General features: G+C 40.0%; 1 protein-coding gene across 1 annotated transcript; it reads right to left on the bottom strand.

The window, feature by feature from the left end:
• Positions 1–320: 320 nt before the first annotated feature.
• On the bottom strand, positions 321–26378 carry PTH2R (parathyroid hormone 2 receptor). Its single transcript, XM_026048436.1, has 14 exons — positions 26304–26378; positions 22450–22552; positions 19055–19165; positions 18862–18983; positions 18136–18233; positions 16802–16985; positions 15856–16009; positions 12708–12768; positions 9617–9683; positions 8244–8338; positions 6515–6653; positions 5424–5465; positions 4455–4675; positions 321–580 (listed from the first exon to the last, which is right to left on the bottom strand). Exons 1-14 carry the CDS (start codon positions 26376–26378, stop codon positions 529–531), a joined length of 1524 nt encoding a protein of 507 aa, XP_025904221.1. The 3' UTR covers positions 321–528.
• Between the last annotated feature and the right edge of the window lie 673 nt (positions 26379–27051).

Genomic DNA, 27051 nt, shown 5'->3' with positions numbered 1-27051 from the left:
GGGCACATGGTCCAGTATTGATGCACAACTGTATTGACCAGGAGACCTGCAGAGCTGCTCCCACAGTGGTTTGCAGACAACTAGCAAACAATGAGGCTTAAAAGTGAATCATCGTTTCAAAGACCCTATGATTGGAGGGTAACATGAGAGTTAGCACTTACCTGACAGGAACACACACACATTTATACAACATTTAACACTGGTTCTGGTTTATTTTGGATGAGAACAGATCAATATCAGAGTGAAAGACAAACTAGTTTGTTTTGTTGGTATCTATTAATTAGTATAATCATTTGGTTAAATCACTACATTTCTCTTTGTGCTCAACTCTACTGAAAGGCACTGATCTCTTCACAATATTGTAAAGACTTACTAATGAATACCTCTAAAGCCTTACCTCACTTTTGGAGTCTTATCTCGCTTTCAGAGAATTAACAAATGCTGATAATTTCAGAGCTCAATTCTCAAGGTAAGCAGGATGCCAGTTTTCAGAGTTTCAAGATTTTTGCCATGTCAGAGTGTTTCCTCTCAAATCACGATAAAGCTAAACACATAGAAGTGCCCATGGAATTTGTAGAATCTGCAAAATTTTGCTCACATTAAAATTCTTCCAATACTCTAAAGGTTTTTTAATGAAATCTAAATTCTATAATTTCTTTCAAGTCTTATTTCAGACAAGAAAGGTACAATCATTCTGAAAATGACTGTAAAGACAGAGAAAGTACATCTTCATTTTACCAGGAAGGATTTAGATGAAATAAAAGCTAATAATAAAAAACTAATAATAAAACAATATTCTTTCACAGAACATCTTAGGCAAACGGACAGCCATTTTTGTGCACATACCAGACCAAGATCATCGTCAATAAAGTGAAATTATGGTGAAATGCAGTATTCCTGTAGAAACTGCTGCAAAGGTTGGCTGCGATTGTGCTACAAAACATGCAGCATTAGTTCATTAGGCATGGGAGATCTTTTAATCAGGTACACAGCTGGCTGAAGCTTCTCACAAGCAGAGTTCCAACAAACCAGAACTGGGTACAAGTTCTGGGTAAACTTCACATACAAAGATACGAGCAACACAGCATTTTTTTTTCCTCATTTACAGGTACAGAAAGACAAAACCCCAACTCTTTATTGATAATTTCTGGCATGGGATCACTTTTGCTCTCTCTGCAGAGGTTTCTCCTCTCCTCCAAACAGTTTCAGGATCAGATCATGGACCACAAGCTGAGAAGGAATTCCTTCCTTTTCACATTCAAAACCGGGTTCATATCTTCCTACCTTACACTATCTTCCTACCTTACACCCAACAGAAAGACAGCATCATCCTGTGTATCACACTAGGCAGGAACTGCATTTAAGCGCAACCACCAGTGAATCCTACATGCTGAGAATGGGGTAAGCAGCAACAAAGAAAAGTGTGGAAAGCAGGTACAGAATTAAGGTAATTTAACATGGAGGCATGAGAAGAGCTTGATCCAGAGTTTACTGAGCTCAGTGACAGCCTCTAACTCCAGAACATTTAAAGCACAAACACCTTGACAGAAGGTGCTAAACAAAGTAGCATCTTGCATAAATGAACAAATCTTCCCAATAAAACATATGAATTATATCAAGTGAATCAGCATAATTGGCTCCTGAGGTCATTTACTATTTGGCAACATCAACTTTTACTTCACTTGATAATGATGTGAAGCTACGAGTCCTGTGCAGAAACTGGACATTTACTATAACAGCTGCAGAAGTCAAAAATATGTCCTTGAGAACTAAAAATGCAATTAATGAATAGCATATTGAAAACAACAGGTTTTATTTTTAAAGCTTCAAGAGATGGAACAAGCTGTAGCTCATGCTAGTGTTTTCAACATACAAATTAACAGCATCTTTAGATGTTTAAGTCCATTTTTAGGTTCAAATCAGCAGGGGATTCCACTGTCCAAATAATTTTCCCATAGTCATAGTGCTCCTTTCAAGCTCTGCAAAACAATGTAGTTATTTTACAACACATAGACAGTTTCCAGCCATTTTGATTCAAAACTCCTGTGAAATAACTGCAGGGAAGCTTGCCAGGTGTCACTCCCCCATCCTCTTCTCCCAATGTTCCAGTTCCTCTTCAAGACACCCTTACCCTCATGTTGTCTATAAAACAGCATGGAAGGCTGGGAGATTGTATCCTCCTTTAAAAGCAAGGAGTCAAAAAGACCAACCAAACCTGCTAAGGACAAATCCTCCAGTGACTACAGAACTTGTCATTATGGCTACAGAACTTGTCATTTTGGCTCCAACCAGATGAATCAGATCATTCATCATAAACCTACAATGGCATATGAAGAGTACCCTTCTCTCCAATAGTGGCTGCTGTCAAAGACAGTATGTTAGGCTTGTGAAATTATCTCATTGCTCTCCACATTCTCAAACTATTCCTACACTTACAGTGGATCATCTCTGAACTTAAGTACTTTTCCATCTGACACACCAGGTTTTGACACACCAAGTTGTTAGAGGGCCTCCTGGAAAGAAAACAAACAAACAAAATAAGCTATTAGAACAGGTAGCCTCAAAAGCAACAAAAAATCCTGGAATCCACAGTTGTCCATGGAAGACCCAACTCTCAATGAGAACTCCATCACTTATAAAGATTGACTCTTAGTTGTGTCAGTAAATGACTTTTCTGTCCACAGACCTGGCCAACAGCAGTTAAGCAGCTGAAAAGACCTTCCTATCATCCCCATTCTTTTTTTTTTCTTTTTTTTTTTTTGGCAGTGGAACAGTGCTGTGTAGTAAAAACTCAGATCACAACTTTGACCAATACATAACATATTGGGCACAAACATCTGGTGTCCAACATTGATATCCTTTCAGAAAGCAGCCTGTAGTAGGAGTTATTTCTTCATTACAGCATAAGCAGACTTTACTCAAAGCAAGACCTCAAAAAGCACTGCAGAAAGTTACAGAAGGGCTCTACACTATTCCAGCATTCCCATACATTAGCAGTTCACTACAGAATTCACTGACTACACCAGGGACTATGCTAAGAAAATTCAGGGTGCTTGGCACCTTGGATGTAGGGAGTATTTACACTACCTACCACAGGAGGCTTATTTGTGTAAGCTACTTCTGTAGCCAGTGCAGAGGGCTGTACTCTTTCAAGGAGGCAGCTCAGCCCTAGGCCTCAGTCATGCACTGCAAACCCTCCTTCCTGCCACTGCCAAGGGAAGCCTTTAAAGACCAGGCTTCAACCTGATGCTTTCACACATGCACAATAAACACATACTGGTATTTTTGTGATGCGAGCTCGTAGAGAGTTGAATGCAGAAGAATATCAAGGAGATGGGTGATAGGTCTGCCCAGATTGTTCTGGGGCATATTGATCCATGTACTCCATGCTTGGCTTATGACCATGTCACAAACTGTTCCCATACATTGTACCACCTCATGCTTATGCACTCTTTATCTACTATTAGCACCAAACTGCAACACGGGACAATCACACACTTATAGCTAAGAGCATAGATTCCCTTTCCTCTCCTGCTGCTCATCAGGGACTCGTGTTCAGCAATGCCTGGAATCTCCCTGTCATTCTCTTCCTCCTGACAGGAAACTGAGGAGCCCTTGTGCAGAAGCAGAGGTAACAAAAGCCTTAATTTGACCACTGTGTGCCTTGTGCTTGCATCCCTACTCCCACTGGACACACGGACTGCATTGTCACCCTCCCCAGTCCTTACACATCGCTACAGAACTTCAACAGCAGCATTAGTCAACCAGTTTAGTTAGAACAAATTCAATGATTCAAAGTTTAAGAACAGAATTCACAAGTAGTGAATGGAAAATCTGCCTGCTTGGGATGACAGTCCAAATTCCAAACAATCCCTTCAGTTACATTCATACAATGTCTGCCCTGCTCCTTCTCAAAATGGCATACAGCAGTCACTCTTCTTTAACTCCAAAGCATTTACTGAAAGTGTCAGAAGACATCTCTGGGGTACAACACTGAAGAAAAACGCAGGCATTAAAGATCTTTAAAACACGTCCATGTCAAAAATAACTAGTGTTCTTGTATACCAAGCCTGAAGAGTAGAATTCACTTTGATCTTTCAACACTTGCAACGTAGAAAGCATTCTGCTTAGCCAAGAGCAGCATGTAGAACTGAAGCGCCTGCAAACTGGACACCACTGGCAACACAAATCAGATCAAGAAAGCAGCCTGGCATTTTTTATGCCATGCAATGAGATGATTCAGTCTGTGGACACACCCATGACCTAGTCAGTCATACCCAGAGACAGCCATGAGCACTCACTGCCCTTCCTCCATTTCTCCTCTGTTCCCCTCTGTGGTGATATTCTGAAGCATAAGAGTCTCCTTCAGAGATGCACCATCCATCTCTTTCTCTTCACCTTCCTTTTGAACCCAATGCTGAACACAGTCTTGCTCAGAGTTGCTTCTTACATACCCAGGCAAATTCACATGTGGCTCACTTGGCCTGCTCAGATTTCTGGAGCCTTTGGTGGAAAGAAGCAAACGGGAGCTGGCCACCACATGCGACTGGCTGCTGGTGCTATGGGTCAGGTGGGTGTGAACAGAGCCACATCTGTAATTGGCACATGGTGTTGTCTTCTTCCAGTCAACAGTCAGATTCCACCTCGTCCAAGTCTTCTTGATCTCGGTCTGAACCTATCAGAAGACAAAAAAGTCAGATCTGAAACTATAGTTAGGAGAGAGATTTTGAATGTTCCCTACAGAGCAGCAACCACCAAGACCCTCTGCCTTTGCCTAAGAGACACTCAGTCTATAAAAACATCCCAATAGTTCTTTAACAGGGTATTGAAAGTCTCAATCAGTTAAAAGTCCAATGATCTACCATCACTTAATGGTTGGATCTATTAGTTTATCACATAGCACCTCACTTGGCACTGCTGCAATCTCTTCTGAACTGGAAGTCTCTCTACTGCTAACATTCTCATGACAGATCAGATCCTCTTCCCTGCAGTCATCACTGTACAGAATGAGATGACATGAAAGGATTTTTTTGCTTCCTCCAGCTTTTTCAGACAGTTTTGCACAATGCTATTTCAATAGTATTTGAAACCCCCTCCCCTCAAAAAAATCTTATCCACATCACTTATTTATCCATGAAGTAAGTTTCAGATACAAACTAATGTATCTGCTTTATAACCAAGCAAAGATTTAAGGAAGTTGAGTTGTATGCTTCCATATCCCTCAATCATCTGAGCCATGTTCTGGAACACAGGTGATACCAAGACAGTCCTAAACTCATTCTGGCTGGGGCTGCTCTCATACCGAATATAGCTCTAGGCCATGAGATGAACCTTGCACACATTTTACCTCAACCTCTTGGAACAACTGTTACTCAGGGCTTTAGGTTGAGGGCCACTTTAGTAAAGGTGTATTCAAAACTTACCTCCCCATTGCAGTAACAGTAGATGATAGAAACAAAGAAACCCTGGGAATAAAGAAGATAACTGTCACATGCAAGGCTGTACCAAGTATAGGCCTCCTAATTTTAACTGCAAATTCATTTAAGACTTTATATCTGTTATTTTACTTGCACCACCAGAAGTACATTAGAACACTAGGGTCAGCAGGACCAGAGTAAGTGCTATGTTCAGAACCAAGAGCTGACCCTCACCCCAGTATCCCAAGTCCCCTGGACCTCCTGAGCCAGAGGGCAGCAGCAATCCACTATTGCTGACTGGCAGCACTCAGAACATTCTTAGACTATGTAAAAATGCTTCAGAAAGATTCCCTAAGCATAGCCAGGAGCCATCAACTTAAGGAATCAATAGACCCTTACTAGAATAAAATGTAGGTTCACATGTTTGATATTTAAATCTACCCATAAATAAAATTTACTTGCTGTAAGTGAAATTCTCAGGGGCAAATAAGGAGACTCCCATCATAACGCATGTCTTTTATTAAAAAAGAATCAAGAGGTGGTATTGAATTTGTATACTATAAGGACCTAAACATACAAGGGAGCAAGACTAACTCGCAATATTTGATTGTGGGTGTTATAACTTGGTCCCATCTGCTGCACAAAGCAGAGCAAACACTTCAGGTCAAATGTCCTCTCCCTCCCCACCTCACTCCCATCTACACCAGAAGTGGGGTTAGAGATACCATAAAAACATTAATGAATGTTTCTAAGAGACTCAAATGAAGTAATTTAAAAAGCATAGCTCATTTAATTATGCCAGCATAATTAGCAAGGTATCACCACATGCTAATTATGTCCCAAAAGAAAATACACCCATCAACAAAGCCATAATTCTCTGTGACAAATCACATGAAAAGACAGCATGGTTCTCTTTGCCTTTGAACAAAGGTGAAATAAATACAGCTCCTTGCTGCTCCCAGGCTTGAGAAAAATAGGTGACAACACTTTGCTGCCAGAAGCACTATAACACAGAGGGCTGTGAATTCTTGCAGAGGAACAGGGTCCAGAGTAGAAAATGCACCTAGTGAATAACAGTTCACTACTGCCTTACGTACCTGGAAAGAATTGAAGAACAGCTCACAGTGCATGCGGATCTCCCAGGCAAGCCCAGTGAACGTATGCGGCAGGCACACAAAGACAATGTAGTGCACACCGAAGACCAGGACAAGAACCAAGGTGGATTTTGCTAGCTTCCTACAGAAAAGATGAGAGTCCTGTTTATATGCTAAAGGAAGAATTGCCTCCAGGAAGTCAAGTATTTCAAGTTAAGTCTCTTCCTGTCCCCCTCTATTCTCAGCATACTGCAACAAGTCATTTTCCCAAAGCAATAAGTTTTTAACAAGATAACACCTTTAAAACAAAGCATGAAGATTTAGACCCATTCCTGGTCTCTAAATATACCTCAGCTCAATCTGTCTACATTAGCTGGCAATCCTTAAGTAATTATTTAAAAGTTAAGGATTCTTGTACAGAAGCAGATAAATGCATCATTAGTAAGTTACACCTCTGGGGTGATGTTGACTTGCTTTGCAGAGCAATAGTTCCATTTACTTATTTAGAAAAGTCTACAAGCTCATGAGCTTCTGGAGCTATAGGAAACAGAATGAGTCTTAATAAATGGACAGAATATTGATAAGGTTTTTTTTCTGTGATAGGATCTTTAAGTCAGTGGATCATGATTTGATTCTGTTCAAATTGAACAGAAGATAAACACACCAACATGTAACTAATGGTTTCCATTTCCAGAGCTAAAAATATCACAGTAAGTTTAATCAACTGAAGAGCTTGAATTAGAGAGAAGCTGTGAAATTCTTGGATTCAAAAAACACAAGCCTCCCAAGTATGGTTAAGACTATGACAGATGTGTTCTGGATATAACTTGATGAACAGCCTCTTCAGAAGGGTATTCAAAATAAAGAGATTATAAAGAATACAAGTGGCAGCCACTTTGCAAAGAAAGTTATATTGTGGAACATGATTGCATTGCATACCAAAGAGGGTTTGGGATAACGCAGAGATCAGATTCCTCCACATTCTCAAAACCTCTCGCTGCAATATGCCTACTGCTATCACTTTATAACAAGGGTGTCCTGTCCACCCTATGGCCAGTCAACTTTCCGGCTTAACATATAATGGCTTGTGAACATGGCTCCTCCCACCTATTTATTCCTCAAAGAGCTTTCTCACAGATTTTTAGTAATGTGCATTCTTAAATTCTGAGAATTTGGTTGAAGCCATTATGATTTTGGTGTTAGATGCACCAGAAAGTGAACTATCAGTAACTCAGCTGAATGACCATGTCAATTCCCTCATTACATACATCAGAACATGTATTTAGTGGTAAAACTTATCACTTCCATTGGTATCTGAAAGACATAAGCTTTACAGAACAACCTATACCCACAGAGATGCTAATAGCTTTCATAAGAGTAAATTGTTGAAAGCACATTTCTGCAAGAATCATACAGGAGTGTGTGTTTTGGGGTAGCGTTCTAAAATTGGTTTAGTTTGCCTTGAAAAAATACCCAAAGTTCTAGACAGCTGGTAGAACAGACCTAATGCAAGAATATCAGAACTCCTACAGTCACAATGAGCTTACAGCTCTGCGCTTTAGGTCTTACAGCACAGCAGCCAGTTAACCCTGAATTTTCTCAAATTATTTTGACCACAAAGCTGATTCACCTTTTACGAAGGCACCTGGCATGACTCATTCTGTACTGAAGCACAGGTTTTACCCAGAACTACTGCATGCCTAGTCTTTAAAATCCCATCCAGAGGATGTACCTGTACTGCTTTCTTGTGTCATGCCCAACAGCATGCGTCTCCCAAATTTTAGTTGCCAGAACTCGGACAGTATTCAGGAACAGAATGAAGTTCAGCTATAAAACAAAGAAATATTGCACAGAAAAACTGCATTTAATAACCATGGGAGTATGGTTACAGGATACAAGAAGAAATACAGGATACAAGAGATACAAAAGAGATTTTAGAGATAGCAAAACACAAATAACACACACACACCAGCTGAAAGAGGCCATTTCTACACTATATTGTTCTTCAGATTTATGCTCCTCCTTTCCAACAGCCAGAAACAGGTAATAAGGCTTGCCTTTATGTTCAAATACCAGGTGAGCTCTTGTCAATAGAATTCCTAAACCCTCTGCACTAAACTACTCTGAAAAGGAAATTCTAACTGTGTGGAAGGGGATGAGATTTCCATCCCCTTCCCCAACTATAGCCATAGTATAATCCTTAATTCATTCTCATATGAGTATTCCTCAGGTAATTATATGCAAAAATGAAGATGAATGATGGACTAGAAAGGTTTGTTTCACATCTACTGTAGCAGGATGACAGCATGCATATCCTACCTGCAGGACTTTTTAGCATATAATTCTGCATTAATATACCATACCAATTCAACGTGCGTTTCAAAGCACTACCCAATTTCACTTGTAGAGTGGGATGCAACATAGCAAATGCTATAGCAAGAACTTGGTTGTGATAAGCACATCCAACATACACTACTAGAAAAAAATACCATAGAAGGAAGGGTAAAATCTAGACTTCCAGATCAAAGGATGAGCCAAGTGTTTTAGCTAATATCTAAAAGTGACCATACAGTTAATAGGAAATTGCCATACTCCTGACAAAGAACTCAGGATTGATGGTCCTCAGCACCCCCCCACACACACATGTACATACACATGAAAACATACTCTGAAGTTATCAACCATAGGGGTGAACTTCAGACCAGAAAGGGAAGCAGATTCTAGAAAGTTTAAATTGTACAGAATTTGAACCAAAAGATCACTAGAATTGGGCTAATAGTAAACCTTTGTTTAGATTGTTAAGACTTCAGTTAACCTAGTCCTCAGTTTCACCTAGATGGTGCATCCTTTTTGCTCAAAGCAAGATTCTGAGTATAAAAAATACTGGAAATTCAAGTGACCTATTCTGTAACCTGGGTGCAATGAACTGATAAAGAATATTAGCAGAGTTTTCTGCAACTTGGATGCAACAAATATCATCTCATTTCTTTGTGCACCACTTGAGGTACTTCAAGATAAGGCTCCATCATTTCCTTACAAAAGGCATCTCCCCTCGTTCTCCCCCAGCAAAATCAAGAAACTATAAAAGAGACATATAAAACCTACCCCAATAGCTGCTAAAATTGGTGCTTGATAAATCCATTTGATCTCTCCAGCACTCAGCTCCCAGCACCTGCAATTGCACAAGAAACCTAAAAGTCAGTGACAACATAAATAAGCAAATTATTGTGTTAAAGTACAGTCAAGAACAGGTCTTGTTAATTATGGAAATCATGTGAAATACAAATAGCGTGCTTACCAGTTTGGTTAGCAAAAAAAAAAGCTCAAGAAGAGTAACCTTCAGTGTTAGGTGTTATCTTCACAAAAAACAGGCAATTCTTTTGCTGGGGTTCTCTTGCTGGCACTCTTAAGTATTTAGAAATAAAAATAATAAACTTGGAAAAAACACTCCGCCTCAGTCTTCAACCACAAACAGCAGGAGCATTAAGTTAGTAGTTAAAGAAGGAAAAGAATAAATTGTTACACACCTATGCCTAGTTTTGACAGTTTCTGATAAACAAAGGGTTTCTCTCTAACGTTCCCAAAAAAGACAAAGTCACACAATCCTTCTTTGCTACGCAGTTAGTTCACTGAAGAAACACTGTTTTGGAGCATAGATTTTTCTTTGCAGCCACTTCAAACATAGAAAACCTAAATCAAACATTTTGACAATAGGCATGACATAAGTATTTGCCATGAACTTGCTTCTCATACTGCTCTGCACTTGAATACATGTAGCAATAATAGCCCAAGCTCCAACTTAATGAACATCTGCTGAAAAAAATTACTGCACTCAAAAGCAGGGCAAAGCAGGGAACTTTGCCTAGACCTAACTGCCTTACACGAGTAAGGATACACTAGTGGCTCTGCTCCCACCACACAGCTCTTTAGTGGAGTACATTCAACATCAACATTGCTTTCTCTTGCTTCTCTCCAACTTTTTCCTCTGCATCTTTGCCTTCTCCATCCAGCCTTGGAGAGTCTTTTTTTTTTTGCTATCACTGACATCCTCATGCAAAAAACATGAGAGTACCTGTGGATTATTTCAGAGCGCTATGTTTCTAACTAGTTCCTTTTCAACTGGAAAAGATGGTAAATGCTTCCCAGTAGCTTCTGTTGATAAGAACACAGATTTGGGCCTCAGCCAGGAAGCTGTTAACTCATCCCTGGTAATCAGCAAACAGCAGGGCATTTCCAGTAAAGAAATTATGTTCAAATTGGGGAGGTGTGCACCTTCATCTAGTGTCTGTCTCCTGACTTAAAACATCTGGCTGAGAATGAGCTCATGTTTTAGCCATCAGTTTATAAAATAAGGGGGGTACTTTTTAAGAGATGTTTGTGTATGGAGGGCAATAAAAGACAAATCAAAACAAAACATACTCTCCTGCCTCCAGGAGGGATTCTACATTTACTAGTATGCTGGAAAATGGAGCTTCAAACATTAGTGTTCTTTCCTGAAAAGCATCTGTATTGGTACTTCCTTTATGCATTTATAGGAGCCAGGCGAGATTCCCTAGAGAGCAGTCTTTACCAGGCAGGAAGTTGAAGGCTTACTGCCCCTCAAAGTTGTCTGCTTCGGACTGCAACTGAAAGAGCAATATGGAGAAGTGGGTTACATCTGCCCAGGCTCAGGCTGACAGCTAATTATTCCATAACTGTCAGTCTTCTGACTTCCTTTAAGCCAAAGGAAATCTCCTTTTAGGAGAAGTTATTTTCCATAAAAATTAAGATATCACTCCAGCAAGAGAGGCTCCTAAGGGTTTCAGTCCTCGAAACATTTTTGCCAACTTTCCATCTGCAGGATTGCCAAGCAAATACTTGGACTCCCTGAAATAGCCACATTCTGCTGTCCAATATGTAAAATGTCCACAGATTGTGCACAAAGTTGTCTGAGCTCATGAACGGGTTATGGAACAAAATTAGTAGATTCAGTTAACTTCTCTTTGTGCCCTAGCTAGCACCAGAAAGGCTGTTTGCTAAAAGGTATGTTACAGCTGTAGTAGTATATGTTACAGTGCTGTAGATGACACACCCTGACCTTATTTAATATTGTTCTTTAAACTTTGGGGCTTTGTGCTCCAAAATTAGTCAAGCTCCAGAACATTCTATTACCAAGGCAGTTACTGTAGGGCCCAATGAAACACAGCAGCACTTATCTAAATCATCCTACCACAGACTACCTTGTACTAGGACCAATCTTGCCATGTGTAACATCTCCTGGAACGCCACATATAAAGTTTTCTGGGATGATTTATCAGCTACAAAGGGGAAGCATCATAGCCTGTGCACTTCAAAACTTCAACTATCTCATGCTAAACTGAGACGAGCATGAGGATGTACTTCTTAGTGGAGTGTTTCCATATTTATGCCAATGTCCCAAAATTAGGATCAGTTCTTCTATTAAGACTACAAGCTACTGCAGTATGCCTGAAAAATCATAGAATTTTCCCCAAATTTGCTTAATTATGTTGCAACACTTACCAACTGTTATCCAACATCTGAATACAGAGAAGAAAATGGTTAAGATAATTAACTCAAACTATGTCTGGCAAGTCTTGAGGAAAAAAGCCTCTGCAACATGCAAGCAGTACAAAATATCTGTGCTAACTCAGATAAAACAACCACAGTTGCCTATTCAAATGCAACACAAGTCACTGTATTTTCATTTTTTCAGTGGCCAAGCTCACTGCTGCTGCCAACGGCAGTTTCAAATCCTTAACAGAGATCTCAAGGACTCCTGAAATAGCAACAGAATCCTTAGAGCACTGTTTCCTCAGGTACAAAGAGTCACAGAACATTCTTTCTTAGGGACAGGTTTCTGACCACCTATTCTTCTGGGTTATCTTTTTGTCAGCCATAAATCACTTAAGCTAACTTTTCAACTGGACATTAAAGAAAATCATGCCCATCTCACAACATGCTTTTCTGAAATAAACACAAATGATCCTAAGACCCCTGTCTTTTTTTTTTTTTTCATTTGGGTTTCCATCACTGAGCCAATAAAACAGGTTACACCTTTTGGATTAAGTTATTTTGGTAGGTATGAGTAAGAGTAGGTGCTAGACAAAGAACATAGAAACAGGAAGATACAAACAAGTTCAACTGTTTCTAGCAGGAGCAGACCAAGTTTCCTCCTCCTTCCACCTCTTTGGCTTACCTTGCATCCACTATTGCAGCACGAGCCACTGCCCAGGCCACAACAAAGACAGCTGGAAATCCTGTAAAAAAAGCATTTTAATTATCATTTAAAAACTAGATCAGCTCAGTTTCAGTCCCAAAGTATAGCTACTTCTGAAAAATTGATTATATAGAACTCCATGGAACATACCTTACCTAGCAAAAAGCAGTGCTACTGGTAAGCATGCTTATTCTTATCCTCTCTGACTGCAATTTCACTGTGGCATCATACTAAAGAAAATGTCTGGGTTTTCAGCCCACACAGCCCAACATAGAATTCACAAAGCTTGCCAGCTCCTTGGAAGTATACAAGGTAAACTGGTCATGTCAATTTGCTTCTGAAAGGACATGGACCTACTTAAATCAAGGTTAACAATAGTCAGGAACAAACAACACCCTGTGGTGCTTTCAGTAAGTTTAATGGCAGTTTTTACTGTTGACTTCAGCAGAATACAAAAAAGTCAACTGCAAAATCTCCAAAAGGAAGAATATTTGTTATCTTAAGAGATGCAAAGCTACTTAACTCTCCAGTTTCTATTAAAAACTTAGATTTACTCCTCCCAGTGGCAGAGGGGCTCTCTACAAGAGAGCTCAGGGTGGCTCTCTACAAGAGCAAGGCTTGTACAACGTTTAACATGATGCTCCAGCCTTTATTTGGTGAGTTAATGACATGACTGGGGAATGGAGCCACATGGTAGCTAACTGCACATGAACAGATCATATAGGCTAGGGATAAGCAGCATCTCGTGAAACTTTCTAAATTAACATTGGCCAGAAAAATACAGCAGTTTGGACAATACTTCTGTTTCACAATCTTATTAGCAAAAAAAAGCTTCAATTTCTGAGAAGCAATATATAAGGAAACTGATTAATGAGAAAGGTTCAGGAAAGCAATATATTTGCAGAGATGTAGCCAGAACTGCAATGGAAGTTAAGAGTTCTAATGAAGATTACTTCCTCCCTTAAGTTAATGGAAATAGCATCACTTATGTGACTGCACTTGAAAGCATAGATGGAGGTAAAAGAATTATTTGCAGCAATATGGTACCCTAATACAACAAGTTCTTTTACCATTTTTTTAATAAAAATGATTTAATAAGAAAAAAAATCTAAGCTTTAAAAGGACAAAGGTTTTCTCTACAACAGCTTCAGTATTCCAAGAATTATGATTTCTAGTCTCACTGAAAGCCTACATATTCTGAGAAATTCGCTTCTCTGTAAAGGTTAGATATATTATCAGCCCCACTTGGTCACATTGAGCCCTGCTGAACCTTTCACAATGGCAGAGATGGGTCCTGGCTGATTTCCAGTGATGCCTGAATTGAGACAAGCCTTTCTCCTTGAAACAGGTGTTGCAAGATTCATTCATACCAAACAATACCTTCAAAATCAGTGAAGTGGCAGACTGCAAACATAAAATGCCAAGAGCACAGAAAAGGGCTGAGATAGGTACTGGGGGAATGAAGGATAAGTAAAGAATCCTTCATTTTACTGGGGCTGCTCTAACAGACCAGAAATACTGTTTCTGTCACACATGATTATTTATCAGATAAAAACATTTGCCAGCTGAATTTCCCAGAGGTGGTTTATCAAGAAACTAATGAGAAGGATCAGCAAGTGAAACAATATGCTAATACATAAGATTGAGGGGAAGACAAACTTCACTGATCTCTTCAGTCAAAAAATAGCAGATACCTTCTTAAGGCTGCTTGAGAAGCATGTTACTCTACAAGACTCCCTTGAAAAACCAGGCCCCTAGAATTTGGAATAGCCCCAAAACTACCGAGCATTAGATCCAGTGATGGAGCTAGAAGTGTGATTCCCATGCAATGCGCTTGCCCTGCATGGACACAGTGAGTCAGCCTCCAGGGATTTGCTGTTACGTTTGTAAAGAGGCTGTCCAGAGCCTCCAAGGCCCTTATGTCCACTCCATGTTCTCCAATAGCATGAGCTGTGCTAAGATGCTACAGGGCAACACAAATACAACCTGCATGCACATCACTGGGGAGTTCACTGCAAAGAATTTGCCTTTTAATTTCCATTGCTCACTAGCTGTTGCTCTTGCCTACAGAAAGGGAACCATGGGTCCCAGTTAAAAATCCAGAAAAACAATGACGTGAAAAAAGTGAACTCAGATCTGCTGGTTCAGTACTATAAATGTTTTGATCAAAATGCAGAAAAGACTGCTGCAAAGACTGCCGTCTCAAAGAAGAAAAAAACAACGTTTGAAGCATGAGTATTTCTTACAGTATGGAAGACTTACTTTTCCCACTCATTTTCAATACAAGAAATATCGAGCAAACGCCATTAAGAAACTAGTTTAAGAGCTGCCCTCCCAAAATCCCCCTTGAGATGAAAACGACCAGTAAAACCACAAACATCCCTTTCTTCCTCCAAAAATACAAATCAAGCTTTTCTTTAGTTTAAATACAGAGACCATAAATTACAAGCAAGATCACAAAATGATGGCTAGAAGAATACACCAAAAGGCCTGCTCAAACAATGAACTAACTGAATTGACCTCACCTTTCAAAAGAAATATTCTGTCAGTTTGTAAAGGAAAGGACTAATCAATTACTACATTCACCACCCTTCAAAGGCAGGCTACACTTCCCTGAAAAAGGGCTATGGATTGCAGTACATCTATATGCACCTATCAATGCATTTTTCCCCAAGGTACTAGTTACAAGTAAGCCTCTACTTACAGCACGTTGTTTCAAAATCACTTAAAACAAGGCAAAAATAGGACACAGTGATCTAAGGAGACATGGATCACCAACGGAGCAATTATAGAGGACCCAAGACAGGACATTTCCATCTCCAGTCACTTAAGATCACATGTTCTTAGATTCATTTACGGAATTCTCAAAGCATACACCCATTCTCTGCTAGGGTTGGGAAGGATTTGCTTCTGATCTCAACATTGCACAAATTAGAGACGTATGACTCTCACCATTCATAGGGTAGGTCAGAGGAGCTAACTATCATGCAGAAGACCACATAGCAAAGATGATAATGTAACCCAGCCAGTCATGCTTTAAGTTTCATGCACTGAAATACAAAAAGAGTGCATTCCCAAAGCCATCTCTGCCTCAAAAAAAAGCATAAGAAAAACCCAGGTGCCTTACCCCAGCCTATCAAGATAAAGCCCCAGAGGTACTTGCTATCCGAAAAGAAAGCAACAAAGATTAGGCTGTGTAAATAGAGGCCTTCCACCAAGATCCAGTAGTAGTTGGTGGCCAAGAAGTAAATGAAGGTCACTACAGCAATCTTGCACCCAACCTGTTAAGCAAAACTATGAGTTAGCACAACACAATACAGCAATCTGCCTTGTACCACAAGTGCTCTGCTGATTTTTCACATCTTATGCACAGAAATATTTAATGGAAACAATCTTCCTTGTATTACTATTTTTAACTTCAGAGGTTGAGGAGCACATGAACATCTGCAAAGAAGTAACAACTCAAAACTGAGAGGCACTGTGCAGCTATACCCACAGCCTCAGACCTGCTGTGCTAGGGGAGCCTGCAACAACCTGCTGCTGCCATGCCAGGTTTCACTTGAGTTCAGGAGGTCACACCAGGGGAGCAACTCAGGAGCAAAGAAGAGAGCCTCACTACTACAATTCCCTCATTAACAAGGTCAGGTTGGAAAGCAGTGGCATTTGGGGGAGAACAATTTTCAAGTATGATTTTTAAGAAAAATAAACTCCATATCTTTAGATGGGGGAAATTTTCAGAAGTACTCAACTGATTCAATGCTGTCATCTCTAATGCTTTTGAAAGATTTCACTATGCATTAGAAAATGTATGACAGCTATGGAACTCATGTCTTAAAACATAAAGCCCTTGCCTCTGTTTCAAAACTGGGACTTCAGAGCCCACATCATAGAGATGCTCCATAGAATCTTCATCTCATTCCCAGACAGAACAAGTTCTTCACCATGGACTTACACTGTCTGAAAGCCTGATCTCATTTCTCACTCATCTCCATCCATTTTTCAAAGCAGTCTTAGTTGGCACACAAACAGCTTGGATCACATGCTCATTAACATCATTGATAACTTGTGCTTACATATTGTGACCTGCCCGGAGGAGCTATTGAGATGCTTTCAAGATCATTTGCTGGTAGAGCCTCCAGCTCTTTGATCCCTAGATGAGTCTGCACCACTTTGTCCTTGATAAAGATGCTGACAGCTCTTAACATGAAGGAGACGAACAGGTGCATGTGGATGTAATTTCTGGTGCAATGCAGTCGCCTGTGGGAATAAAGTATGTTAAACTTATTAAAAAAACAAATACTTTCATGGACACTTGCAAAAGTTGGAATTGAGGAATTCTTAATATAATTCCAAAAAGGAGGTTTAAATGGCAAAATAAAGTAGACCCTCCAGCAAGGTGGATTAGCAATCACTATTAATTGTGGGCTATCATATTGGCAATAGATGCCACTTCATGATGAATTCTGGCACCTAATGCCAGGCAGATAGGCCCAGCAGGTGTACACAAGTCATACACTTGTGCCAACAGGGCACTAATGAGCAGCAAGATGCTTCAGCTCAGACGCAGCATTCTACAAACAGGTCTCAACAGCTTCAGAGTGGCCATGGATCATCTCCACCAAACTCCAGTGTGCAAAACGAGCTCCTTTGTGCTTAGCCAAGGAGATAGATGACACTATTTGCTCTAACCCCTCAGCTCCCTCACTATTTATCCACTAGTATAACATAACTGCAAAACATTCATATCCACCAGTCAGATTGACAGCCTCTGAAGTATCTATTTACCATTGATTTATTACCATTACCAAACATTTGCTAACATTTCCAAGTTTCAAAATACAAGGGAGTGTTTATAATGTCACCGCTGCAAATGGGGCTATTCATAGTATAGCTACTAAAGAACAGAAGTTGACTCTTGTCTCAAAGACCGCTAGTCTCAAGATGAACCACATAATTTGTGAGACTAGTCAATTTCTGCTTTATGGGTTTCTCTTTCTCAGTTCAAAAAACTCATTATCTAAAGCTTAGGAATACAAAATATCTCTCTCTTTACAACACGGTACAATAAGTTCAGTGGATAAATGCATACTACCACTTCAAAATTACTTTTTTTGATAGATATACCAATAAGCTTGTAAAAATCCAGTTCACTTTCATACTCATTTATCTTAGCATCCACAGTTCTGAAGAGTAACAAAATCTTGCTATTGGCAGGTTGAAAAGACCAAGTATTTCATAAAAGTATTTAAAGAAAAAGATCTGTGTCTGTAGTTAACTAGACAATACATATGGTACTTCATATACACAGCATTCTGACAAAAAGGATCAAACATTAACACTCAAAAAGGAGGTGTCCTACAAAGAAAGAGCAAAAATGAAACTCTACAGGTGGGACTGACTCACCTACCTGAAGTAGCCAATGATGAAAATGGCCACAGTCAGAGAAGTAAAGGAGATGGAGTATCCTACAGTATACATTACATAGAGGCGATCAAAGAACTCCCTCTGAAAAAGAAAATCCAGCACCATTTCCACATTCCTTGAAAATGAATGTATTTAAGAACTCCTTTGTATTTGGTAGGTTACATATCTGCTTAACTTCTTTTGCAATAGATAGCTAGGCAAAATTGCTGGTCTAAAACACGCAAAATTTACAAGTTATGATTATCTCATACTGCTCCAGTTAGATTTAAAAAGATTTTGCCTTCAAGAAGGTATCGTAGGACTATGTTAAGCTGACTACCTGGTGCTATGAGTCAACAGGAAAGAAGCCTTTGAAGATCTTATATTGCAGTTACAACAGCATTTCAGCTGACAGTCACTGAAAGTGATTTTTTCAGTGAATGCTAGTGCTTCTTTAAAATTATTTTGTCATAGTCAGAAGCATTTCCAAGTCAATAAGGCTTAAGATCATTGTACCAGCTGCTTTCCTCACTTTAACATTATGTTAGTAAAGTCTCTTCAATAGTTAGTTACTTAAAAACTAATGCTTTCCATCAGCACACAAATTTAAGAATGAAGGCAGTCACACTAGCACTCTAAGGAAAGATGTAAAAAATATGAAATACAGTAAGATGTCTGTTCTTTATCTCTAAACTTTGCAACTTTACGAGTATTTGAAAAGGTTCAATACCTTTCTTGAGATAACTTCTGGCTGTAAGAAGTGGAAGCATTCAGAATAATTGGCCCATGTTCTGTTTAAGCTCTGCACAAAGTCCCATGTTCCATTGAGGCTGCAGTATCTGAAAGCTACTCCTGAAAGAAAAGCTGTTAGTTCAGTTTGATCCTTCACTCTGCTTACGAAATCCAGAATTACAGAACTGTACCTTTGTGATTGAAATCATATACATAACGAGGGCATGGAACAGCTAACATTTTTCCCACAGATCCTCTTGGCCAACAGATGAGACCATCCCATTCTGGAAAGCAGTCTCCTTCTGACAAAAGGGCAGAAAGAGAGAGAATAAGAATGTGTAAGACACAAGCCTTTCTGATGCATCTTGCTTTACTACGCACTCATGTCCAGTTCAAATTTGTTATTTAAGAGCCAAAATATTTCATCTTAGGGCCACTAAGATTAGTAATTTCTGACATGCAAGGAAAGGCTGAGATAGCTGGGATCACTTACTCTCAAGAAGGTTCAGGGCACAGAAGAGGGAATTTTATTGTGTATAAATACCCGATCGGAAAGTAAAGAAAAACAGAATTTCTGTGGTATCGGGTAAGATCAAAACAGGCAATGTGCACAAACTCAAATACAGAAGAAACAAAAACAAATACAGAGAAATTGTACTACAAGTGACCAACACTGGAACAGGTTAACCAGGGAGGCTGTGGAGTCTCTATCATAGGAGATACTCAAGCCCCAAATAAACACAAGCTTGAGCAGTGTGCTCTAAGTAACCCTGCTTTCAACAGACAAGTTGAGGCTCAGCTCTTCATATATACCTTCCAACATCAGTGATTCCATGACTCCCAGCTGCTGTCATCACCCTGGGCTATACACAAGGGAGTGTTAAAAAACAAAATACTGCAGTGCAAGTGCACTGCCATTTTTTGCAGGCCTCTAGTCTTGCTGTAACTAAGATGTGCATTCAACCCCACGGTACTTCTAATTGCTTCTCTGCAAGTATGACATCCACATTTAACTTCTACCACAGATTTACGTTTTTCTCTGCCCTATAAAGACACCTTTATTTCTTGCTCTCCATCTATTCACCTATTCTCATTATGTCAATAGGCAAAACAGTTGATTTGAGGTAAAGTTGATTTGAGGTAAAAAAACACATTCATTTGCATGGTGGTGTTTTGTCTTTAAGCTGTCAATGCTGAGCCATTCATCACAGACAAAGCTACACTTGACCCTGAACACCTAAGCACTCTAAAAACCCGAGAGAGACAAGCTTCATATTTCATTTTTGAAGAGAGGTCAAGGGCCTTTTCTGAGTAAAGGAAGTTATTTTATGAATAGAACACACTTGAGTATAATCAGAAATTAGCTCAGTAGCCTTGCGTTTTTCACACAGTAGAAAAAATTTGCTGAAGCTTCCTGTATTTCAGGTCCTAGACTTAATATTATAAAAGAATCCATCAAGAATGCAAGATGTAGAACTATCTATGTACATAAGGGAAGGGATTATTACCAATGTAATTTTGAAGAAACAACTAAGAGCATCTCCAAACGTACACCATCTTAAAAGAAAGTCACAAAAACACCACTTAGGCTGTTTTTTGTTCATTTTTCTTCCCTAGTAAGGGACTTAAGAAAACACATCCTTCATCCATATTATCCATATTAGTACTCAGAAGGGAAGTTCTGTTTCATTATCTCTGCTGTGCTGTCATTTGGCAAACATGACCATTGCTATGCTAATGCCATATTGATGGCATTTAATTTTTAATGCCTTTTTTTAACCAGTAATTCCCTCAGCGGGCACAGGTTTCAGTAGGTAGTACGTTTATCACAATTATTTCATACATGAGCTGTTCAGATTAATTCAGCACAACCAAAGAAATGACCTTCTGTGCATGACAAAAAGGCTAATGATTTGTTAATCTCCTCTAAATTAACACCATTAATTATTCCTATCCTAAAAGGATGTGTCCTTTCACATGCTTTGCATGTGCCAGGACAAAGACTAATAACTTGTCCTCTTTTAAGTAGTACCATGCAAATACATTTAAGAGTGGAACAGAAATATAGATGTCTTCCCACCCATTCATCCTTCAGGGAAAAAAGTTAAAAAAGGAGAAAATGAAAGTTCTGAGACACTGCTAGTGCTACCAGCAATGTCACTGTGGTTAACATGGGCAGCATGGTTTATTGCAGATTTACTGTGTTATGTACTACACTAACACCTCTATATTACTTCTGACAATCTTTTTTTTAACCAAAACAAGAATACCAACAAGATTAAGAAAGCTTTATTCCCTGCCAAATCCCTTTGCTCCATATCTCAAGTCTTCAGCATTTACTGTTCCAGTAAATCCATATAGTTCATCAGTATTTTGAAAATTGCTCAAGCCCTGCATATAAGCAGAGTTATATGCTCTAAAGTGCTGTGCTTGTACAAAACACTTACATGCATCTTTCTTGTCAGTGCAAGACGTTAAAATATGGGCAAAATTATTTCTGTAGTCCATATTTTGGTTGGAGAGATCATCAGCATTAGAATCATTTGAGTGACAAAAAACAAATGCAAAAAAAAAAAGAAAACAAGAATCTGGGTAATTCTTACACAAATCAAGAATTTCTGGGAAGACTGGAGCATTTGTGAAATATACTCATTAAACAACTAATAGAGAACTGTATAACTGCTACCATATAAGACAACTGCTTGACACTTTGGATAAATTGTTAAATACTCAAGTTTTCTCATCCTTTCAACAAAGGACATTGTAGCTGTGTTGTACAGACACCTCAATCAGCTTTAATTTAAGGTGTTCAAAGAGCATTAGTATCTAACAGCAGGAGCAGCAAGGTAAGTTTGTGCAGCACTGCCAACCTCTCAGAGGTTCCCCATATATTCTATGTGGGGATCTCAGCTGTGTCTTCTCTGCTACTGTGGCACCTGGCATGAACCTCCATGTGTCATCCTGGACTATAAAATGTAGAACTGTGAGCAACTAAAACTGAGCCAAGATAGAAACTGACACATGCAGAATAGCATAGACAACAGAAGCAAAGAAACACTTGAGCTACTTATTGGTATAAGAAGTACTCCACTACAGGCCCTATGTTACAATTCCAGAGTGTTCACAGCTAGTGAAATTGCATACTTTTAGACAGCCATAGTAAATTCGGGAAAAATTTAATGAAATTTCTGGAGATGTTGGGCATTTGTTTCTCTCCTCCTGACGTAGACCCAGGATTTAGGTGCACACCCACTCAACAGCAGCCAGAGATCATGCCAAAGAACTTTTGGGTGTTCTACAGCTGCATGGAAGAGGCATATGACTTGTATGTGTTCTGAAGACATTGCATGGTTTGACCACAGACTGAAGAATTCTCTTTCATTCAATTTAAGAAATATATTGTTTGTATTTACATTCATGGAAGAATAGTGACCTTTAGCAAGCATTGAATACGACAAGCTAGAACTTTCCATTGTCAGTTTCTTTACCTTTTCTGTTGGCCAATACATTTGGAAGGATTTGATATCTTAAAATTCTTTGGGAAAAGAACAAAAAATTAAAAGAGTCAATTAACCTTACACCTTACCTCCCTCTTGCAGCTCAGCACTAATATTCTGTTCACATTGAATTTTGGCTTCCAAGAGAAGATAAATCTGCTCCTCCATAGTCATTATGTCCTCAGAATCAACCTGATAAAGGGAAAGCCCACAAGAAACAGGTTGTGACTTGACAGTCTTTATAAACATTTGTGTTAAGACTTTCTCCAAAAAGACAAGATTTACATACAAGAAATCAAGCATTATTAGATTACACACTAGTTTTTTATTGTTGTTTGGTTTAAGATAATACAAGCAAAATTAGCCAACACAAGGAAAAAGATTATAACCAACTCTCCTGCTGACCGCTCTGGCTTCATACAGGCGGGCTGCTTCTCTGTGTTTGCTCCCAACTCACTGAATTTAAACAGTGGCAAATTCTTCCCACCCCTCCTCCTAGAGAGGAGCAAGGAAAGCAGATTGCTTTTTGCATGTAGCACCTAAGGGAAGCTTGACAACATTGTCTTTAAGAAAAAAATCAATGGATAGGTTTCAAGAAATACAAATACATGTGTTAGAAAAACATACTTGCACAACAAAGCCATCTCTAAGCAGTATTGGACATAGCCTCTACTGCCAGAGGACAAGTTACATGAACAGACCTGTGAGAAGTGGGCAAAACATGAGTTCCTCCCACAGCAAACTCCCTCCAACACCTGAGATGTCTCAACATTTTATGAATAACATCTACAAAAGCCACAGGAACTTATGAGGGGAATTTGCATTTAAAATACTGCTGTCATCTGGACCAAGTCCAGTGAAGGGTTGAAAAGATCAAGGGGCTGGAACATCCATCACCCAAAAAAAGGCTGAGAAAAGCTGAAATTGTTCAGCCTGAAGACAAGTAGCTCAGGGGATTGTGCCAATGCATGTGAGTATCTGAAGGGAGGGTGCAATGAAGCCGGTCTTTTCAGTGGTACTCGGGACAAAAAGCAACAGGTACAAACTGAAACACAGGAAGGTCCGTCTGAATATAAGATGATCCAAGATTATCTCTCCTTGCTCCAGCTGCTGCTGTTAAATCCACACAAGCTTCATGCAGGAATCACCCCAATAAACTATGACTTGGCCAGCATGTTCAAGGTTACTAGAAGATATTGGCACAAGATAATAGCTGCTTAATTACACAAAAGCTTACTAAATCTCTCGAAAGGGTCATTGGATCCATCACCCTGAATTAGAACAGCTTCAATAATGACACTGGCTTATATAATCAGTTGCAATGATTAATGTGTGTTCTGCTTAGGATGAATCAAATTATCCATGTTAACATAATTTCACTCTTTTTTTTTACCATAATCATAACTTCAGAAGTGCATAAAGAAAATGCTATCTTATCAGTACAACACCAGACCTCCCTTTTTTGAAAAGAAAACTTGCTGGGTCACTGAGATAATTTGCTCAGCAACCAAACCACTGTAAGAACAAAATATTTTTAAGGTAATTCTATTTTAAGCCTCTACAACTCTAGCTTAAAGGTATTTCATTCATCTGCCAGAACAGTCCAGTTATCATTCACAGATCAATCTCCATCAGAACTTTAGCCACGCTAACAAGAGAATCTCCTGCTCAACTGCTTCTCCCATGCAGAAGTTTCAGCTCAAGGGCTGTATGACTACTCCAGGACTGTTTAGGACAAAATGCAGGGAGGAAGCCCTATACAGGCAAGTGAGGGGTGAGGGGGAGAGCTAAGGCAAACACAGGGCCTCGTCTATTTGTAAAAGCACTGTTTTTCTCACTTCATTGTGGTACTTGCAGTTACTTACTTACTAACCAAGTGGAGATAAAAGGCATCCAACAGTCTTTACTACAATAAGGCAGGCTTATCTTTTCTTAGGATCAGGTAAGAATTTGGAGCAAGAGTCAGTTGGTCTGGACACCAGATTTGTGAACACAGAAAAAGTGGGCAGACATTTCCAAGTCTCTTTAAGAAGCTGAACAGAGAAAGGATGGGAGTGAGCAGGGAAGCTCTTGGCTTTTGCACTCCCTGCACCGCTAAGCCAGCACCAGTGTTAAACTATTATTACCCTCTTGCTGCTCAGCTCACAGGTGAGGAGCAAAAATTTATAAAGAACTTGGACTTTCTTCTTCCTACAGATTTTAGCAGTAAGGACTTTTGTGCAAGGCAGCTGCCTAACCACACGCCACAGTAAAGGAACCCCACTGAAAGCTCCAGGCTGATTCTTAACTTCAAAGAGGGCTCTAACAGCTCTAGGAAAGGACACAGCAGATCTTGAGCAATGTTTGTTTTCCATTCAATTAGTCTTATCTACAGGCTTCAGTAAAGACACTAACAATGCTAAGCAACATGACAAAGGCAACACTTACAGAAGCATCTGATAACCAGTAGGGAAGAGAAGTGAACACCTCAGTCAAAGCTATTACAAAAGGGGGAAAGTAACTCAGCTGCCACTCTGTTTCCTTGGTGGCTGCAAAAAAAATAGTTTAGCCTAGCACTGAACAATCTGGGGACTGAAAAGTTATAGGCGTTTTTTCTACATAACTAGCAAAAAGAGTAGAAAATATGCACACACTACCTTCAAAATACATGCTCCATGAACAAGGAAATCCATTTTTACCATGAAATGAGTAGAATACATGTAGAACTAAAAGTATATTACTCCATAGTAAGAGACATTTCAGTTCTATTATCGGATTATATTTAAGCCCCTAGGTCCCTTTTCCATTCATAGCAAACAGTTGATGGCCAGCAAAGAAAGGGCACAGTTGGTAAGACAGACCCTCCTCCTCACCAAAAAAGCAGAAAACCACTTTTCTGACCCAAGAACATAGCAAAAAATAATTTTACTTCAGAAAAATCAATATAAAAGCAGACATTGCCTTTGTGCTTCAACATGAGGGGGATTAAAAAACAAAAAAAAAAAAAAAAGAAAGAATGGAAGGAACTTTCCTCCTTGTGGAATCATGGAATGAAAAATAATCATTGAAACATTGAAAGACCAAGCTGGCAGTGTCTCCACCTTGGGTGCCTGAAAGCTTAAGGCAATATGCAATAACTAGATTTTTTTGTTTGTTTGTTTTTTGTTCATGGACCAACACAAATCCCACATACTTATCATACCTAAAACTCAGAAATACATTTCCCCCCTTCTCAGTTACTACATTGAAAGGAGCCCCAAACCCACTAAGCACACAGGAATCCTGCGTAATGCTAATGCAGTAATGTCCTCCTCCTGTGTAAAACCTTTCATGCTTTTACACTAAAACAAGCTCCAGAGGCTTCCTCCTTTCTAAGCATTGCCCAGCAAACAATAAAATGCACCCCTTACTCTACCGCTGCTATGTCGTAGGTTTTTTACATGCAGCACCATTTATTGTCTCTACTTGAGCTGGAATTGTGTTTTACACATCGGCACACACAGGTGCTCCTGGCAGACTCCCAAGGCGGCACCTGACTCTGCTTCTGTGCTGCACCACAGGCCAGCCCGAACCTCAGGCAGACAGAACGAAGAAGAGAACTACAGAAACTCTCTGCTACAGGAAGATACACACCACGTACCTTGGACGACTGCAAGTTTTCCTCTACTTAATAGGAAAGCAACTCCACGTTAAAAACAGCTGCGCACAAACAACGAGGAAAGCAAGCGAGGGGGGCTGCAGCAGGTGCTCTCAAAAAGACCTTTAAAAGAGTTTTTTTTTTTTTTAAAGACTTCGAAAGAACCTTTAAAGCGCTCTTAAAAGTCACCGAGTCGAGGGCAGGCAGGCGCTTTACTTCAGCCCGGCCACCACCGCCCGATCTAACGGTCGCCGCACCCAAAACCGCGCTGAGGCAACGGTCCGTCCCCCGGGGACCTGCCCCTGCCCGTCCCCCCGCCGCTCCTACCTGTGCCGCGGAGAACAGGCACCCGCTCAGCGCCAGCCAGCCCAGGACGCGCCGCGTGCCGGCGACCGCGGCCATGTCGCCACGGTCGCCCTCGCCACGGCCGCAACTTGTCCCCCCAAGACGCTCCGGCAGCAGCAAACGCCGCTTCTCACCGCGCCTCCTTATATAGCTGCCGCGCGCGCATGCGCACTCCTCCCGCGCGCCGGTCCCGACCGTTGGCGGGTAACGGTCGCCCCAACGGCCGGACTGAGAGAGGCTATCTGTGTGGGCGAGCGCGTGGAGTTAGTGCTTGCACCTACTCTTTGAAGGACTCCTTAATTTATCAGCTAATGAGATAAAAGAGGGCATGTTCGGGCACCTCTGTGACTGTTTGCAGAGCTATTTGATGAGGGCAAGGATGCTTTTGGAGATTCCAAGTGGAAATAAAATGTAGAAAACACTGGTGTAATCTTTTGTCCTCTGTTTCTGACCATCTTGGACCCTAGCCTGTGATCTATCCAGTAGATGCCATTACTTTTTTTCCTTAACTGACTCATCCTTGGCTTTTTTATGGACAGTAGGACTTCCCATTTATTATTTTTCAGTGACGAGTGAATGTTGTCAACAGAGCATGACTTGCTGACACTACAGCAAACACTGTTAGTACAAATGATCTGACTCATATTACTACAAACGCTCATTCAGTTAGACACCAAGGAAGACAGCATTGTGGGGGGATTTAGAAACAATGTGTATCCTTAAATTCATT

Source organism: Nothoprocta perdicaria, unplaced genomic scaffold (genome assembly GCF_003342845.1).
Source record: "Nothoprocta perdicaria isolate Ctin4 unplaced genomic scaffold, notPer1 scaffold_11, whole genome shotgun sequence".
In the NCBI taxonomy this organism is placed as follows: domain Eukaryota; kingdom Metazoa; phylum Chordata; class Aves; order Tinamiformes; family Tinamidae; genus Nothoprocta; species Nothoprocta perdicaria.
The sequence above is the reverse complement of the archived record's forward strand: the minus strand, read 5'-3'. Positions and strand labels throughout refer to the sequence as shown.

Bases quoted from the DNA above. Each gene is read 5' to 3' on its own strand.
- PTH2R (XM_026048436.1), bottom strand. From the start codon at position 26,378: ATGGCCGCGGTCGCCGGCACGCGGCGCGTCCTGGGCTGGCTGGCGCTG. The intron at 12,769-15,855 runs GTAAGGCACCTG...CTTTTTTTACAG, and splicing joins CTTTATCTTGATAGGCTGGG to GATTTCCAGCTGTCTTTGTT. The intron at 9,684-12,707 runs GTAAGCCAAAGA...GTGCAATTGCAG, and splicing joins GCTGCAATAGTGGATGCAAG to GTGCTGGGAGCTGAGTGCTG.